The following is a 16,557-nucleotide window of genomic DNA, read 5'->3' on the forward strand; positions in this document are numbered from 1 at the left end:
TTTGAAGTTACGATAAATATTGGGCCTACACCTAGATCTTATTAATTAATGCATTTTAAAAGTGGTACACGTATTACTATACCATAACTCGAAATATTTTGATAACCATATTTCATTCTAACTAGTTTTCTTTGTTATCTCATGTATTTAATTTTATCCAAATACTCTTCTCTACTGTCCTGCCACATGGCCACTTGCTATCACACTGGTTATTGCTTGGCTATGTTCTTGGCAAATCATCTTCTCTGGCTCTCAGCTTTCTTGTCCTTAAAATGAAGGGATCAGCCTGTCAGTTAATCACTAAGCGTTCTGCCAGCCAGAAAAGTGATCCGACTGTGCGTATTTTAGCACTTCCGCTGTGCCACAACTGAGGTGTTACATGAGGAAAACTGAAACTGGGCTTTTGTGCTAACACTTATGGAAAGGTTATTTTAGCCTTCATCAAACAGAAAACTTCTAAGAATTTGTCTAGGAAATATGCGAAAAATTATCTACAAATATGTTTTGAGTAAAAAACTAGAAACAACCTAAATATTCAACGATAGGATATTAAAACATATTTACGTGATGGAACAGTAACAGCCATTAAAAAAATGCTGTAGGATAATAACATGAAAAAATAGCCATGCTATACAATTAATTTTTTAAAAGCCATTTGCAATACTTGAACAGCGATGTGATTTAGTATTATTATTACTATTATTATTAGTTTGAGACAGGGCCTTGCTCAGTCACCCAGGCCGGAGTGCAGGGGGTCTATCACTGCTCACTGCAGCCTCGACCTCCCAGGCTCAAGCACTCTGCCCATCTCAGACTCCCAGGTAGCTGAGACTATAGGCACATACTACCACGCCTGGCTAATTATTTTTATGTTCATTTTGGTAGAGACAGGGTCTTGCCATGTTAACCAGGCTGGTCTTGAACTCCCGGGCTCAAGTGATCCTCCCGCCGCAGCCTTCCAAAGTGCTGGGATTACAGGCATGAGCCACCGTGCCCAGCCTGGTTCTATTTGTGTAAAAACGTATGGATATATATGCATAGAAATCAAGGTAAAAGAATATAATCAAACATGTTAATATAAATTACATTTAAGTAGAGGAATTATGGTGATTTTTACTTTCTTCTTTGTGTTTTTCTGCCTAGTAAAATTTCTATAATTCATATTCACATATATATGACTGTGATAAGAAAAACAAGAAATGTTGTCAGTAGGAAATCAGTGGAGAATATCACACAAAGCATTGGTGGCAAACTCACTGATTTTTGGGAGCTGCATCTTTTATCCCTAATTTTTCCATTAATCAGGCAGAATTTTAGGCATAAGAGCAAGGAAACAATGAACCCCTGACCTTTTGTCATCCTTGTTACTACAGTGAGCACCTGCTTCATGAGTCCCTGACAGCATGGGGGCCTGTGGGTCAAAGCCCCCACTGTGTCTCTTGACAGCCCCAATAGGGCTGCATGACTGGCCCCTCCCCAGCTTCCCTGATGTTCCCCAGGCCATACCTGCAGGTTGGTGGCCTCCTCTGCCCACCAGACTTCAAATTCTTTCTGTAGCTTCACCTTGGCTTTGTCCATGAGCAGCTGCAAGTGCTCGATCTCCACCTTCAGGGCCTTCAGGCGAGTGAACATTGTTTTATACCTGCGGTGGAATCGGAGAAGAGTCAGGGCACTGCTGTCTTGAAAGCATGGCATGGAGGGAGGGCTGTAAATGAATGGGGCCTGTGCCTCAGAATCCTGGCAGAGCTGCCCTGGTGCTCAGGGACTGGGACCCTATAGGAGCTTCGGAGGCCAGGCTGTGGCACCAGGGTTTGAGTCCGTCACAGAGAAGCAGAGGGAGACACTTTGGTCCAGTGGGCCCATGGGAATCTGTGTGTGAGATGAATAACCTCTCCCCCAAGAATGAGAACTGCCATTTGCTGAGCACTTACTAAGGGATAAGCATTGCTGCAGGCACTCAACATATATAAACTCATTTAATCCTCCTCACAACCCTATGAAGGAGATACTATGATTATCACTTCCATTTTACAGATTGGGAACCTGAGACAGGTATGAAGAGGTTATATAACTTGCTCTATGGGACAGAGACAACTGAGGAGCCAGGATTTGAACCCAGGTGGTCTGGTTCTAGAACCACAGTCTTAACTGCCTCACCATTCCGCTGGCTCACCTTCATGCTGAGGACCAAAAGTAATACTGTGCTTATGAACGCATACATAGACTGGTTTTGGGAATGCTATAATGAATCAGAAATTGTCCAATAGGAAACAGTCCAATAGCCAGGCCGAAGAGATAAGTTGGCCTCTAAGGTGACACCGAGATTGGAAATGTGGGCCAAGGGGACAAGATGAAGATGGAGTAAAGACACAAGAAGAATGGGTTGGAGGCTGGGTGTGGTGGTTCACACCTGTAATCCCAGCACTTTGGGAGGCTGAGGCGGGTGGATCACCTGAGGTCAGGAGTTCGAGACCAACCTGAGCCTACGTGGTGAAACCCTGTTTCTACTAAAAATACACAATTAGCTGGGTGTTGTGGTGCATGGCTGTAATCCCAGCTACTCTAGAGGCTGAGGCAGGAGAACTGCTTGAACCCGGGAGATGGAGTTTGCAGTGAGCCAAAATCACACCACTGCACTGCAGCCTGGGAAACAAAGTGAGGCTTCGTCTCAAAAAAAAAAAAAAAAAAAAAAAAAGGGGGGGGGGTTGGAAAGAAACTGAGGAAAATGAACAGAACGAGGGAGAAGGTGGATGACTGGCGAGGGCCCCAAGGGAGTGGAGAGCGACAGCAGCATGTGTGCTCAGGTAGACTTCTGTAGGAAGACACCTGCACATCTGCCAGGAGCGACCTGAAGACCAGCGCCTGGGGCTCTGACCTCCTGGGTGTGCGTCGGGGGGCAGGGGCAGCAGTGCATGCCAGGTCAGCTGGGGGTTGGGGTGGGGCAGGGAGTGTGCTGCAGTGACAACACCAGCTCCTTGAGGCAGGGAAGATGACTTTAGTCTCTCCAGAGCCTACCCATGGCATGGGGGAGATAGCACACATGTGCCAAGTGCATCAGTGAATGAGTGGATGCTGCTCGATCAGCATGTGGAGCCAGATTCGGTGACCATGCTGTATATCAGGAATGGCTACATGCCTGTTTAGGCTTGAGGCTCCTCACTCTGTAAGTGAAGTCGTTTGGAGACCCCAAATGCCTGCGGCTGCGTGAGAGTGTGACATTCTCAGGACTTGGAGGGAAGTGGGCTTCAGCCACAGGCGTGTGGAAAACCACCGTGGTCATACTTCTTGGCTCCCGTAGGTGGCAGCAGTGGACAAGCCCAGCTGCCTCCCGGGCCGGGCTTGGCTTGTTCTGCATTCTAACCTCACACTGCCTGGGGTCCTGCCTTTCACACCTGCCTGCTCAAAGGCAGCCCCTCCTCCTCCTGCTGTTCTAGGATCCAGCTGCTGGACCCATATCCCTGAGTAGCTGCAGCCCTGGGCAGCTCCAGGACGACACTGAGACCCTGGGAGGCTGGGCTCCGGCTGTGTGTGGCTAAAAGGAAGGGCACCTTCTCTTTTCTTCCTCCAGTTGTGATCGCAGCTTCTCCTCCTGCTGGTCTGGCATCAGAGGCACGGCCATGTTTTCCGAGATTCCTGTAGAAGGAAGGTGCAGATGGGATGGTGAAAAAGAAAGGTAAAAGTGTGATATTTGGGCAGATGACAGAGTTCAAGGGCACCGCAAGAAGAAAGGGGCTCCTGTGAGTTCCTTCTGGGGCCTCTTGGTGGCAACCTCTGCTCAGCTGAAAGCCCTGAGAGGAGCAGCTTCCAGGGTTATTGTCCCTCTGCTGTCCCTCCCACTGCCAACATCTGTCACTGGAAGGGAATCTTCCTCTGCGTCTACTAATCCTTTTACTATTGAGCTCGTTCATTTCCTGTTGAGTTTCCAGGGAAGATGCAAAATAGCATTTCCCCATCCTCTGACAAAGAGCCCTTCAGGGACGGGCACGGTGGCTCACGCCTGTGATCCCAGCACTTTGGGAGGCCGAGGTAGGCGGATCACCTGAGGTTAGGAGTTCGAGACTGGCCTGGCCAACATGGTCAAACCCCGTCTCTACCGAAAATACAAAAATTAGCCAGGCGTGGTGGCAGGCGCCTATAATCCCAGCTACTCGGGAGGCTGAGGCAGGAGAATTGCTTGAACCTGGGAGGTGGAGGTTGCAGTGAGCCGAGATCACGCCATTGCACTCCAGCTTGGGCAACAAGAGAGAACCTCCATCTCAAACAAATAAACAAAAACAAAAACAAAAGCCCTTCACAAACAAGGAAACCTCTCTAAACCATCTGACATCTTTCTCTGCACAAGTGGAGGTCCTTAATTTCCAGCCTCAGAATCGTGTCTCCTGTTTTTCACTCCCTCTGCAGCAGTGGTTCTCAAGCCTGATGAACACAGGCCATGTTAATTCACAACCAGGGTTGAGCCCAAGCCTTGGTGACGGGACCATAATGAGGCCCGGGGGAGGGCTGAGCATGTTAGCAGGGATCAGCTGCTGCATGTGTCTGTGTCCCCGCTGATGCCGACCCCTGTCTTCCCCCACATGACCGCCACTGGTTGCCTGGTTGCCTGGCTGCCTGCTCTGGCTAGCGTGCTCATCTGAAGCTGGCTCTCTCCTAGCCCAGAGTGTGGGGACTTTTTATTCTCCTGGGAGTCTCTTCGTGGTTGCCCTGCTTTTCTGAGCTCCACAGACATTTTAGAAGTCATACAGCCCTGCTTTTTACTCTATGTAGGGGAGACTCTGCTACAGTCCATGTGCTTCCAGACATGCTCAGACCGAATCCTTATAGTATTTATTTGCGATAAGTGTTATTACTCCCATTTTACAGATAAGGATATTGAGGTTCAAAGAGGGTAAACTGCCCAAGTTATGTGGCTAACTTCAGGAACCTTGGATTCAAAAATCCCTTGTATAACATTTCTGACGGAGGGTCATCTGCTTTCTGCTCAAATACTTCCAGGGATGAGGAGCTCTCGCTACTTTGCAGGAGAGCGCACTTCATAGTGGACAGCTCTGTTTCCTGCTACTTTTGAGCCAAGACATTTCCCACTAACTTCTTTTCACCTCTATTTTGGCTCTTTGGAGCAGCGTAGCGTATCTTTCTTCTTAATCTGATGGTCCCTTAAATATCTGAACAACAACATCAAAATATCACATGCGTCTGGAACTTCTTTTTTTTGAGATGGAGTCTCACACTGTTGCCAGGCTGGAGTGCAGCAGCACGATCTCCACTGACTGCAACCTCTGCCTCCCAGGTTCGAGCGATTCTCCTGCCTCAGCCTCCTGAGTAGCTGGGATGTAGTCCACCCCAGGGTGGTGTGGTGCGCACCACCACGCCCAGCTAATTTTTGTATTTTTAGTAGAGATGGGGTTTCACCATGTTGGCCAGGATGGTCTCGATCTCTTGACCTCATGATCCACCCACCTCGGCCTCCTAAGGTGTTGGGATTACAGGTGTGAGCTGCCGCGCCCAGCCCCCTTTTTTTTCTTAGACTGACTCCTGCTCAATCCCTCACCTGAAGTCTCAGCGACCTGGTTACTTTCCCATTTATCTTAAGTATGAAGTCTAGGTCTGGACATAATACTTCCATGGGTCTGAAAGGTATAGAGTAGAGTAGGGCTCCTCTTACCTTTTACAAATTTAAGCTCTATATTTTTGTAGTAGGTGAATTACTAACAATGACCATTTACTGGGGACTTTCTATGTTCTAAGTTCTGCCAAATTCTACTAGGCACTGGGCTAGGTCCTCTATGTACCCTATTGCTAATTCTCAAAATAACCCTTCAAGGATGGCATTGCCATCTTGTTTCAGCTAGATTCTTAGTCTCAGAGAGGGCCATGGATAACCCAAGGCTACACAGCTGCTAAATAGCAGAGCTGGGATGTGAACCCATTTGATTTTCTGATTCCAAGGAGCTAAATGTTTCCACCAGGTGGGCTCCCCGGCACTGCTTGTGATTTTTAGCAGCTCTGTCGTGGTCAGCTCCTATGAAGCTTGTGGTCAGTTTTAAAACTTGCATGTTTTTTTAATAAGTGATTGTCAAAATGCATCCTGTTTCAGTGTGATTGTCCTTTTGATCCCAAAGGCAACGCTTCACATTTATTGGCAGCCTAGTCTGCTGAGAGGTCCTTATTCTGTCACACCGTTATTCTTCCCCTTTGACTCCCTTACCCATTTGTTACCTGTGCCTTTTATGTCATTAGCTTATTGATAACTATGCTAACTGGATCACGATTCTGTCCGTCATCTTCCAGGGGCCAGTGACCCCCTTTTCCTTATGTCAATTGTCAACTTTAAATTGACAGGCAGAGCAAGTGTCTTATTTCATAATCTAAACACAGGACATGCAGACACCATCAACATCCCACCTGAAATCCACACTGTCATCTGTGTTGGTGCAATTTATTGGCTCAGATGAGGCAGCCCGGCTGTCCACATCACCCACAGCCCCCAAGTCTCAGGCAAGGAAGCCCTCAAGGGCAGAGATTGGGGTCCTCCTGCTCTTAGTGTGTTCCCCCAGTGTTGTGCTCAGACTCCATGTATAGGGTGACTCAGTGCCTCACATGTTTGCTGGCCTTGTCTTCTTTGAAGGTCGTCAGACATGATAAACTGAAGGAAGTATCTTAACATGAAACTGACAATGGCAGGACTTTCAATGGACAAACTATTTCCTTTTTAAAGGGTTTCAGGAATGGGCCCAGGTATCTTCCAGCCTGCTAAAAAAGTAACGCTGTGAATTTCCTTCCTCCTTTTAACAATTTTGTCCCCACCCCAAGGACACTCCCAAGAAATTCAGTGAAGCTCCCCTCTGCGGTGACTGGCTAGACGTCCTGCTGCAAGCCCAGCACGTGAGAGGCTGCTGGAGGCGGGTGGAGGAAGGGCTGCTGGACTCACACAGGGCCATCTCACCCGGCCAGAAGAGGTGGTCTCCAGGGCTTCGTGAACAGACAGCAGAAGGTAGGAGGGACGGCCGGGGCAGCCTGGTCTTCCATATAAAGGCTGCGGTCACCCTATGTGAACGCAGAGCCCCTCTGTAGGAGGCAGGCTCTTGCCTTGCCCCATGGCTGGTTGTCTTTTCCTTGGGCATCTTGCAGGTTCTCTGGCAGGTCACAGAGTCTCAGGTGCCCTGGAAGTGTGTGGGGTGTTCGGGAGCCTTAGGCAAGGAGCAGATTCTGAATGTAGCTGACACAAGCACGGAATGATAACATCAGCGCCATCTGGGAAGCCGCTCAAGCCCAGTCCCCCTGCAACACCGCTTTCATTCTCACCACCCCAGCTGGCAGACATGATCACCTCTGCTTCACAGTCAGGAAGACCAAGGCTTAGGGTGACTAGGTGGCTTGTGCGATGCCACAAAGCTACCAAATAGCAGCACCAGGCTTTGGATCCAAGTCTAGTCACTCATCCGCTTATTTAACAAATGTTTATCGAGCATTGACTATGTGCCTGCCCCTGTTCTAGGGGCATTCCACTGGGGAAGACAGACACTAAAACCACAAACAATTGAGTCTGCAACATCATGCTGGGGATCGGAAGGTGCTATGAGGAAAGACAAAGCTGGGTAAAAAGGATGACAGGGTGGAGGACTGCCATGCTAGGTAGGGTGGGTGACGGCCTCTAAGTGGGGGGACATTTGAGCAGTGACCTGAATGGAGGAAGGGAACAGGCATGCAGAAATCGGGGCGCAGAGCGTACAACAGTAAGTGCAAAGGGCCTGAGGTGTGAGCCTGCTTGCTGCATCAGACAACATTGAGAAGGTCAGGGCGGCTGAGCGGTTGGTAAGGGAAATCATGGTGGGAGCTGAAGTCAGTGAGGAAACTGAGGCCAGACCCTGGAGGATCTTGGGAGCCATGGTAAGGACACTGGCTTTGAGACAGATGGGAGGCTGGAGTATTTTGAGGAGAGGAATGGGCTCGATCTATCCCTTTGAAAACTAAGTTGAGCTTTTTTTTTTGCTGATCAAGACAAAGCTACTCCAAATTGAACAACAGTTAATGTGGAGGTGGCGCCAGGAAGCCGGGAGTCTGTTGAAAGGGTCTGGGAAAGAAAGCTAGGGCAAGGGACCTTGGGAAGCTGGAATGAGGGCACAGCACACCCCACAACACAAACTACCCACGTTGTCATGACAACCAAATGGGCCTGCTGCCCAAGGTGATGTCTGCTTGGTGAAATGCATTGCAGCCTCACCAGGAGACAGCCTCTGGCTGCTTCTGATATGTTCTGAGGCTTGGCTCATCAGTAACCTCTGAAGAGAAATAGGGGCTGGGAACTCAAAGGGAACCAAACAAAAGCGACTGAGCAAGAACAAGAAGAGGGAGTAACTACAAAGGGCATTTGAGTTTTGTAGGTCTCCATCCCCACGGGGACTCTGGCCAGGGACAGAGCCTCCCATCACCTGACAGGAGGCACAGGGAGCCCTCCTTTCAAGGACAGGATTCTGGCTGGGACGGCAGCACAGGAGCTCACAGTGCCGAGTGGCCTGTGAGGTCACACTGTTCATCTGTGGGGAGACAGCTGCCTCCAAAGCAGTACAAAAGCAAGAGAAGGGTTTCACTCAGTGGCTGTAGGTCTGAATGGCACACGAGGAAGAAGCCCTGAGCAGTCAAACAGTAACTGAAGCTTCAAGTTGGGAGGATGCACAGACACACAGTCCTGGGCTGACCTTATCTCTGAAGTCACGGGTGTTTTGGAATTAGCTGTGCAAGGACCAGAGGGGCTCTTGCTGGGAAGGCCAGCCAGGATGTGGACCCCCTCCTTCCTGACATACTTTCTACTGGAAAGATCTCTGCAACTCCTTGTCCCACTTCCCCACGCCCTCCTCTCAAACGCTCCTCTCCCACGCAGTTATCTGATGTTTGAAATGCGCAGAATAGTTTCTTTGGTTCAGTGGTTCTCAACTGGGGGTGCACATCAGAATCACTTAAGGAGCTTGTAAAAGCACACAGACAGCTGGGCCCTACTCCAGACCTACTGAGTTAAAATTTGTCCATAGTGTCCCCTGGTGATTCCAATGCTCACCCCTTGTTAAGAAACACTGCTTATAGCTTCAAGCCCAGTTTCAATGCAAGTACTCCGTGCAGAAGTTACTGAGGATACAGGCCCTGCAGAAGTTTAGATGGGATGGTGTGTGGGAGCCAGCACGTCCCCTACATGCCTGCCTGCTTTCAGACCTTTGGGAGCCACTGTGATAAAGGTAAAAAGGGCTTCAGGGGTTTGCAACCAGGAAAACACACTCTCTGTAAGGTTGAAACTGCCTGCATCTGGCCCTTGTAGGTGCTTGATAAAATCTGAATAACGGTAACCATCGCACAGCTGCTACATGGGTTGGGAACTTCATATGTATTGTCTTGTATAATCTACAACTCCCACTCCAGCTGGGGAAACTGAGCTCTGATAGAGGAAGTAATCGCCCAGGATGGCACTGCTAGTAAGCAGAGCTAGTGGGAGAACTGGCTGTGTCTGATTTCAAAGCTGCAGCTCTTTCCTCTGTAAGTGATTCCAATAATGAAGGAAGCCACAGGGCAGATTATTGAAGTCTGTATTGACTCGTCGTTGGTATTTGAAGGTGTTGCTCTTTTCCATGAATGCCTTTCAGATCTGGGGCTGGGGCTGACAGAAAGTCTTAGTGTCTTCCCCTGTGCTGGCCTGTGAAGTCTGCCCTTTAATAACCGAAATCCATGACCTGTGCTCCAGTCCCACATGGCATTTGCAGCTTGCCTGCTGGGTGTGAAGAGCTATCTACCCACTCTCCAGGGTCAGCCCACAGAATGCCCACAGCCAGCCTGTACCATGCCCTTGGCTGGACTAGGAATCCTAAAGAAGATGATGTTGAAATTTCCAACCATTCACCAAAGCCAAAAGGGGCCCTCTGGGCCTCTGTAGAGCAAAGGCTGTGGGGCCCACATGGCTGTCGCCTAACCAGTGCCCTGCGTGGGAAGGGGAAGTGAGTTATGTGGCTCTACCATGGCAGACAAGACATCAGAGCCAGGAGGCATTCCAGCTGGTCGTCTTGGCCATCCAACTATCCAACTAATGATTCATTTGCTGAATACCCACTCTGGGCCTCCTTGGGGCTCAGCTGTCTCACACAATAGATCACTTCAGCCTCACCTTGTTTGAGAAGTCAAAGTGTCTATTCTTACGGAGATTGATAGTGTTCATAGCTCAATTACCACAATGGTCAGCAGCTCAGAGGCAAAGATTCTGGCTTCCCAATCAGACCATTTCCTGTTTAATGGCTCAAATTTGTTGTCAGCTGGAGCTGTCACATGCTGACAGGTGCTCAGTGCTGCCATCCATCCTGGTGCTGATTTTGTAACACCTTAGCACCCCAAGCATGCCCAGATTTAAGGGTGTGCTGAATGACCCTGTGGACACATGGCTGTGCCTGATAATTTCTTGGGCACACTCACCCCCACTGCCACAGGCCCTGCGCTCACTGCCACTGCCTTCCCCTCAGGAAGAGCAGGGCACTCTGTGAGCAGATAAATGGCTGTACTTTAGTACAATCAGAAACGTGCCAGACGCCTGCTTGTAGCAAAACCCAGTCCCCTCATAGAAGGCCGTCCACCATCTCTTCCTGTGTGAGTAATCTTCCCTGCTATGACTGTGGGCCTCTCTGTCCAAGGTTGTCCCCCTGGGATGGCAGCCTCTCTCCTTCAGATCTGCTCCTTCTCACCACCATGTTCTCTGTGGAGGAGGCAGACCATGAAGTCAGAGGGTCAGCATGCACTAGGGTCAGTCGGCAACATAAAGGAGACCCTAGGGCCATACACCATACACAGGGAAGACAGACATTCCTAGTCTTATTACTGCTTGAACTTGGCATGGATCCCATTCGTGGTCACCTCTGTTCAAATGGGAGCTCTCTGTCATCTCTCTCCACCTCTCCTTCTGCTGGAACCCCAGATCCATCTTTTGGTTACTGGTCTGCATTTCTCTTATCACCACCACTAAGAGCCTGGCTCGGTGATTTCTGGGTCTGACCCACAAGGTTCCCCTTTTTCCCTGGCGCACGGCACCTCTCCCAGCCTACCCCTCCAGGGGCAGCCTTCCAGTCCACTGTGACTTTCTCACTCCTCCATTGGAAGTGTGCCTGAAGTTCTGAACTCAGGTTTCTCTCAAAGCTCTGAGTACCTTGGCAGTTCTCCCTCCTGTCACTTAAGCCTCATGGACTCGTGGTGACCATATGGTTCATTGCAGTGGCTTCGCAGAGACATTAGTAGGAAACTTGGCATGCCTACAATCCAGCTGCATCTTTATCGCACTGGACCAGCCAGGGGGCAGTGTTCTCAGGACACATATGATCTTTTGGGGAGAGCAGTTTTTCTTGCACCTATAAGAGCCAGCACAGGCATTCTTCCTATGAAAACCTCTAATGAAGATGGTTAGTAGGGTTCCATCGATTCTCTTGACTGGCTAATTAGAGAAATTTCAGGAGTTTTAAAATTTGAGTTGCGGATCCTTCGTCAAGCTGTCTCCCTCTACTTTTGGACAACATACCTGCTACTAGCCAATTTGTAAATTAATCCTTTCATTTGGCAATAATTTATCATATATTGGAGTCAAAAGTGAGTTCTGAGACAGACCACACAGTAGAACTGGCGCATTTTCAAAGTGAAATGGCGAGAGCTGGCTAGACAACCCAAACACTCACATCAGCATTTGAAAAGGGCCAAAATAAATGTTTGACGAGAATTCCGTTAAAAAGAGCTAGCAGTTTGCCTAAGCCTACCTCCTCTCCCTCCTTGGGGGTGGTGTGTGTGGAGATGCTTCTTCCTCCCTCAGGGGCAGTGAAGGAGCCCGAGAGACCACGCAGAAAGTTTGCTGAGAATTCTCAGGGATCTGTGTGGGTGCTGGAGGTGGGGGGCAAGAAGGCCAGAGTGCACTACTGTCTGATTTTTATTCAGGAGCTCTAGAGGGCGGGGCATGGGCTGATGACCTGCTAGTGGCAAGAGCAGGGTTACTACTGTGTTTCTGTTGACCCAACACGGGCTATAAGCACAGAAGGGAGGCAGGTTAAGGGCATTTTGGATCAGTGGTGTGCTGGTAAGTGTTTAACAACCAGCTCTCTGGAAGAAAAAAGCCCCGATTTTCAGTGTTTGCCAATTTTGGGGGTACAAATACTCCTGTTCGGTCTACCAACATGATGTTCCTGAATTTGGAGTTGGGAAAAAATGCACACGATCAGCCCTTGTGAGCCAGTAGGAGCTGGCTCCAGCACACCTCTGAGCTCCTCTACCACAACACTTGACACTTATATTCTTTCTCACGAGGCCACCTAGGGGGCAGTGGGAATGCAGGAGAAGGAAACCTGGAGGCGGGCAACCTGGGGGTGGTATGCTGGGCCTATTCCTAGCCCATTGACTTCTCCACCCTCTTTTACCTTCCTTACACCCTCTGCCTTCTGTCTGGGCTCCTCCAGTGGGGAAGAGCAGCAAGTAACTGGAGGGTAGGAGGAGAAGAGAGGCCAAGCTGTTTCTTCATGGGAGACATCTCTGCGGGGGTCACAAGCTGGACACATGGCTTGACTGAAGGTCACAGCTCATATCAGATGGCCAGGGCCTTTCTGCACAGCCCTGACAGTCTTTAAATTCCAGTAACTTCTCCCTGTCTTGTCCAGGCCTAGGGACAGCAATGCTTCCTGCCTTGCTGCAGTGACTATCTCTGGGGTGCTCTCCCTTGCAGTTTCCCTACACTCTGTTTTTGCCTCTGCAGATAGGTCTTTATCCAATTCTCTTCACAACGTCTCATCTGAGTGCTGACATCTGCTTCTTGTTAGGACCCTGACCCATATAGATTCAAATTGGGTAAGGAACCGTCCAATAAGGCACATTCCCTCAAGTTAAGGGACCTGCTGCTGAGGGATCTCCAGAGACCCATGAAACCACCCCAAATTAGGAAGAGTCTGCTTTGAATATCTACCAGGCCCAGAGAGTCCAAGGCCACATTACAGCAGAACCATTCAATTGAGATTTTACCAACGACCCTTCCTCCCTTCCTTCTTTCCTCTAATCCCTTCTTGAGGAAATTGAGCCTTAGCAGGCTAAGGAAGGGAGGGAGTTAGAAAGAGAGAAGCTGATGACTATTTCCCTCTCCTCCTCACAGTTGGCGTGAGTTGGGGTAAGGGAGAGAAGTCTTATCTCTTGGCGAAATTGGAATTATTAGGATTGCAATTACTATATAAAATGACCACTCTTTTTGGTTTGTAATTAACAATGAATGACCAATTCAGTTATGGGGTTGATCAATTTCCATCCAGGGGCAGAGGAAGAACTTTCCCTCCTATGAAGATGGAAAGAGACGGTGGGAGAACAACAAAAAGTAACCTTCAGGGCACTTCCCTGTATCACTCATGTCAGGCACATCACCGACAGCTATTAAGTCCCTACCAAAAATTACAATGCGCCTGGAGAAGAAAATAAGTGGTAAATTTTCTGTTTTCACCTTTAAGTAAAATGATCCTGACATAAATGGTAGTGAGGAGAATTAAGATTAATCAGAATTGAATTGGGATTCACTTTTTACTACCACTTCTATCACAATGATTCCACCAAACCAGTAATTTTTATTTGATCTATGAAGCCTTGGAATCTAATCCTTCATAGAGTTCTGGGAATTATTATAAACCATTGCAAACACAAAAAGTTCAGAGAATGATATAAATAACACCCATGTACTGACTATATTTTGAAATATCTAAATAGTTTGCTGCAGTTTTTCAATTTTTTAATTTTAAATAGAACATTACAGAATTGGTAGAAGCATCCTTCACAATTCACTACCCTTTCTCCTGGGCAGGCTCCTGGCTCTTTACAACAGCTCCCTCATGATTTCTCAAACAGATATCAGGATTTTCAAAATACCACTTAAAGCTTTCTGTTGGTTATTTGCACCCATCATTTGTATTTCAGCACAGCCAACCTTGGTTTCCTGTTGGTTGGTCTTTCCCAAACTAATCATCACCTTCTCTGGGGAGATGGGAAAGTCTTACCCAACTCCATTACACATGCAACAGAACTGTTCCCAGGAAACACTGAGGCCTTTCTTGGTCTGAGATTTGCCAAGCACAGATGGTGATTTTCATCATGTGTAAAGGAAAAAGAGGACAGATGGAGGGGCCAGCCATAATACATTCTAGTCTAGCAGATGAGATGCAGAGGCTGGAATTTTGTCTTCTATATGTTTGGTCAAATGCCTAATTTGCTCAAAGCAGCACCCATGATTTCTGCACATTTGCATGATGAAAAAAATGGCTCTGGCAACTGGTAACAAGATCATCTGGGATCAGTGCTTAAAGGAATAGACAGCCCCTTCTTGGATGTGATTGCGTTTTTTTGCAAGAAAGAGTGATCAATGGTGTCTGTGAGTAAATATGGCTACAGCAGTGTAGTGAGTGTGTCTTGTGGAGGCCTTCAATGCTGCTGGTGGCCCAGAGCCATGGTCAGCTCTGTGGCAAGGAGTCTGAAATTGTCTCTGTTTGCTGATGACTTGAATTTATATATAGAAAACCCTAAAGACTCAACCAAAAAAACTTTTGGTTGATAAGTGAGTTCAGTAAAGTTGCAGGATACCAAATCAGCATATAAAAGCCAGTAGCATTTCTATATACCAACAACAAACTATCCGAAAGAGAAATTAGAAAAAAATTCCATTAATGATAGCAACAACAACAAAACACTCCAAAGAACAAACAAACAAACAAAAATTGGGTGTAAATTTAACTAAGGAGGTATAATTGAAAACTACAAAACACTGATGAAAGAAATGGAAAAAAAACGCAGATAAATGGAAAGATAACCTGTATTCATGGGTTTGAAGAATTAATATTGTTAAAATATTCATACTACCCAAAGCAACATACAGATTCAATGCAATCCTTATGAAAACTCCAATGTTATTTTTTTACAGAAATAGAAAAAAAGTCCTAACATTCATCTGGAACCACAAAAGACCTTCAATAGTCAAAGTAATCTTGAGCAAAAGGAACAGAGCTGGAGGCATTACACTCTCTGTTTTTAAAAGTTACTACAAAGCTATAGTAATCAAAATAGCAGGGCACTGTGATAAACAGACACATTGACCAATGCAACAGGAGAGAAAGCCCAGAAATAAACCTACATATTTATGGCCAGTTGATTTTTGACCAAGGTGCCAAGATCATACAATGGGGAAACAATAGTCTCTTCAATAAAAGGTGTTGGGAAAACTGGATATCCACATGCTCAAGAATAAAATTGGATCCCTATCTCAAACCATATAGAAAAATGACCTCAAAATAGATGAAAGACTTAAATATAAGATCTGAAACTGTAAAACTACCAGAAAAAAACATTAATCTAGGCAATGACTTTTTGGCTGTGACCATGAAAGCATAGACAACAAAACAAACATGGACAAATTGGATTACATCAGACTAAAATGCTTTTGCACAGCAAAGGAAACAATCAACAGACTAAAGAGATAACCCAGAGTGGGAAAAAATACTGGCAAACCATACATCTGATAAAGTGTTTATATTCAAAATATATAATGGACTCAAGCAACTCAACAGCAAGAAAACAAATAGCCCTATTAAAAAAATGGGCAAAGGACCTGAATGGATATTTCTCTAATGAAGACAAACAAATGGCCAACAGGTTCATGAGAAAATGCTCAACATCCCTAATCATTAGGGAAATGCAAATAAAAATCACAATAAAATATCACCTCACACCTGTTAAAATGGCTATAAGAAAGATGAAAGATAAGTGCTGGTGAGGATGTGGAGAAAAGGGAACCCTTGTACACTGTTGGTAGAAATGCAAATTAGTACAGTTGTCATAAAAAACAGTATGGAGGTTGTTCAAAATATGAAAATAGAACCACCATGTGATCCAGCAACCTTGCTTCTGGGTATATATCTGAAGGAACTGAAATCAGTATGTTGAAGAGATATCTGCATTTCCATGTTCATTGTAGCATTGTTCACAATAGCCACAACATTGAATCAACCCATCAACAGATGAATGGATAAATAAAATGTGGTATATATACACAATGGAATACTATTAACCCTTAAATGAGAAGGAAATGCTGTCATTTCCAACAACATGAATGAAACTGGAGGACATTATGCTAAGTTAAATAAGCCAGGCACAGAAAGACAAATAGTGCATGATCTCACTTATGTGAGAATCTGAAATAGTTGAACTCATAGAAATAGAGGCTAGAATGGTGGTTACCAGGGGTGGGAGGTCAGGAGAGGGGGATGTTGGTCAAAGGGTACAAAGTTTCAATTAGACAGGAGGAATGTTTTTGAGATCTATTGCACAGCAGGGTGAACACAATGAGTAATAATGGATATTTCAAAATTGCTGGGAGTAAATTTCAAATGTCTCACCACAAAAAATATTATGGATGAGGCAATGAATATGTTAATTAGCTTGATATAAACATTCTACATTGTATACATATATCAAAACATCACAATGTACCCCCAAAATATATATAATTATGGCTTTTCAATTAGAAATAATATTAAG

The 16,557-nt window shown here is 46.6% G+C and overlaps 1 protein-coding gene across 3 annotated transcripts in view; it reads right to left on the minus strand.

The window, feature by feature from the left end:
* The window catches only part of KIF6 (kinesin family member 6), a 381,205-nt gene that overhangs the window by 17,335 nt on the left and 347,313 nt on the right, over window positions 1-16,557 (minus strand). For all 3 annotated transcript variants that reach the window (XM_063632298.1, XM_055263866.2, XM_055263865.2), the window contains exons 17-18: window positions 3,549-3,633; window positions 1,507-1,642 (exon numbers count right to left, since the gene is read on the minus strand). In XM_063632298.1, the coding sequence (XP_063488368.1) occupies window positions 1,507-1,642; window positions 3,549-3,633 (221 nt within the window). The remainder of the gene's footprint in view (window positions 1-1,506; window positions 1,643-3,548; window positions 3,634-16,557) is intronic.

Source organism: Symphalangus syndactylus, chromosome 23 (assembly GCF_028878055.3).
Source record: "Symphalangus syndactylus isolate Jambi chromosome 23, NHGRI_mSymSyn1-v2.1_pri, whole genome shotgun sequence".
Lineage (NCBI taxonomy): Eukaryota > Metazoa > Chordata > Mammalia > Primates > Hylobatidae > Symphalangus > Symphalangus syndactylus.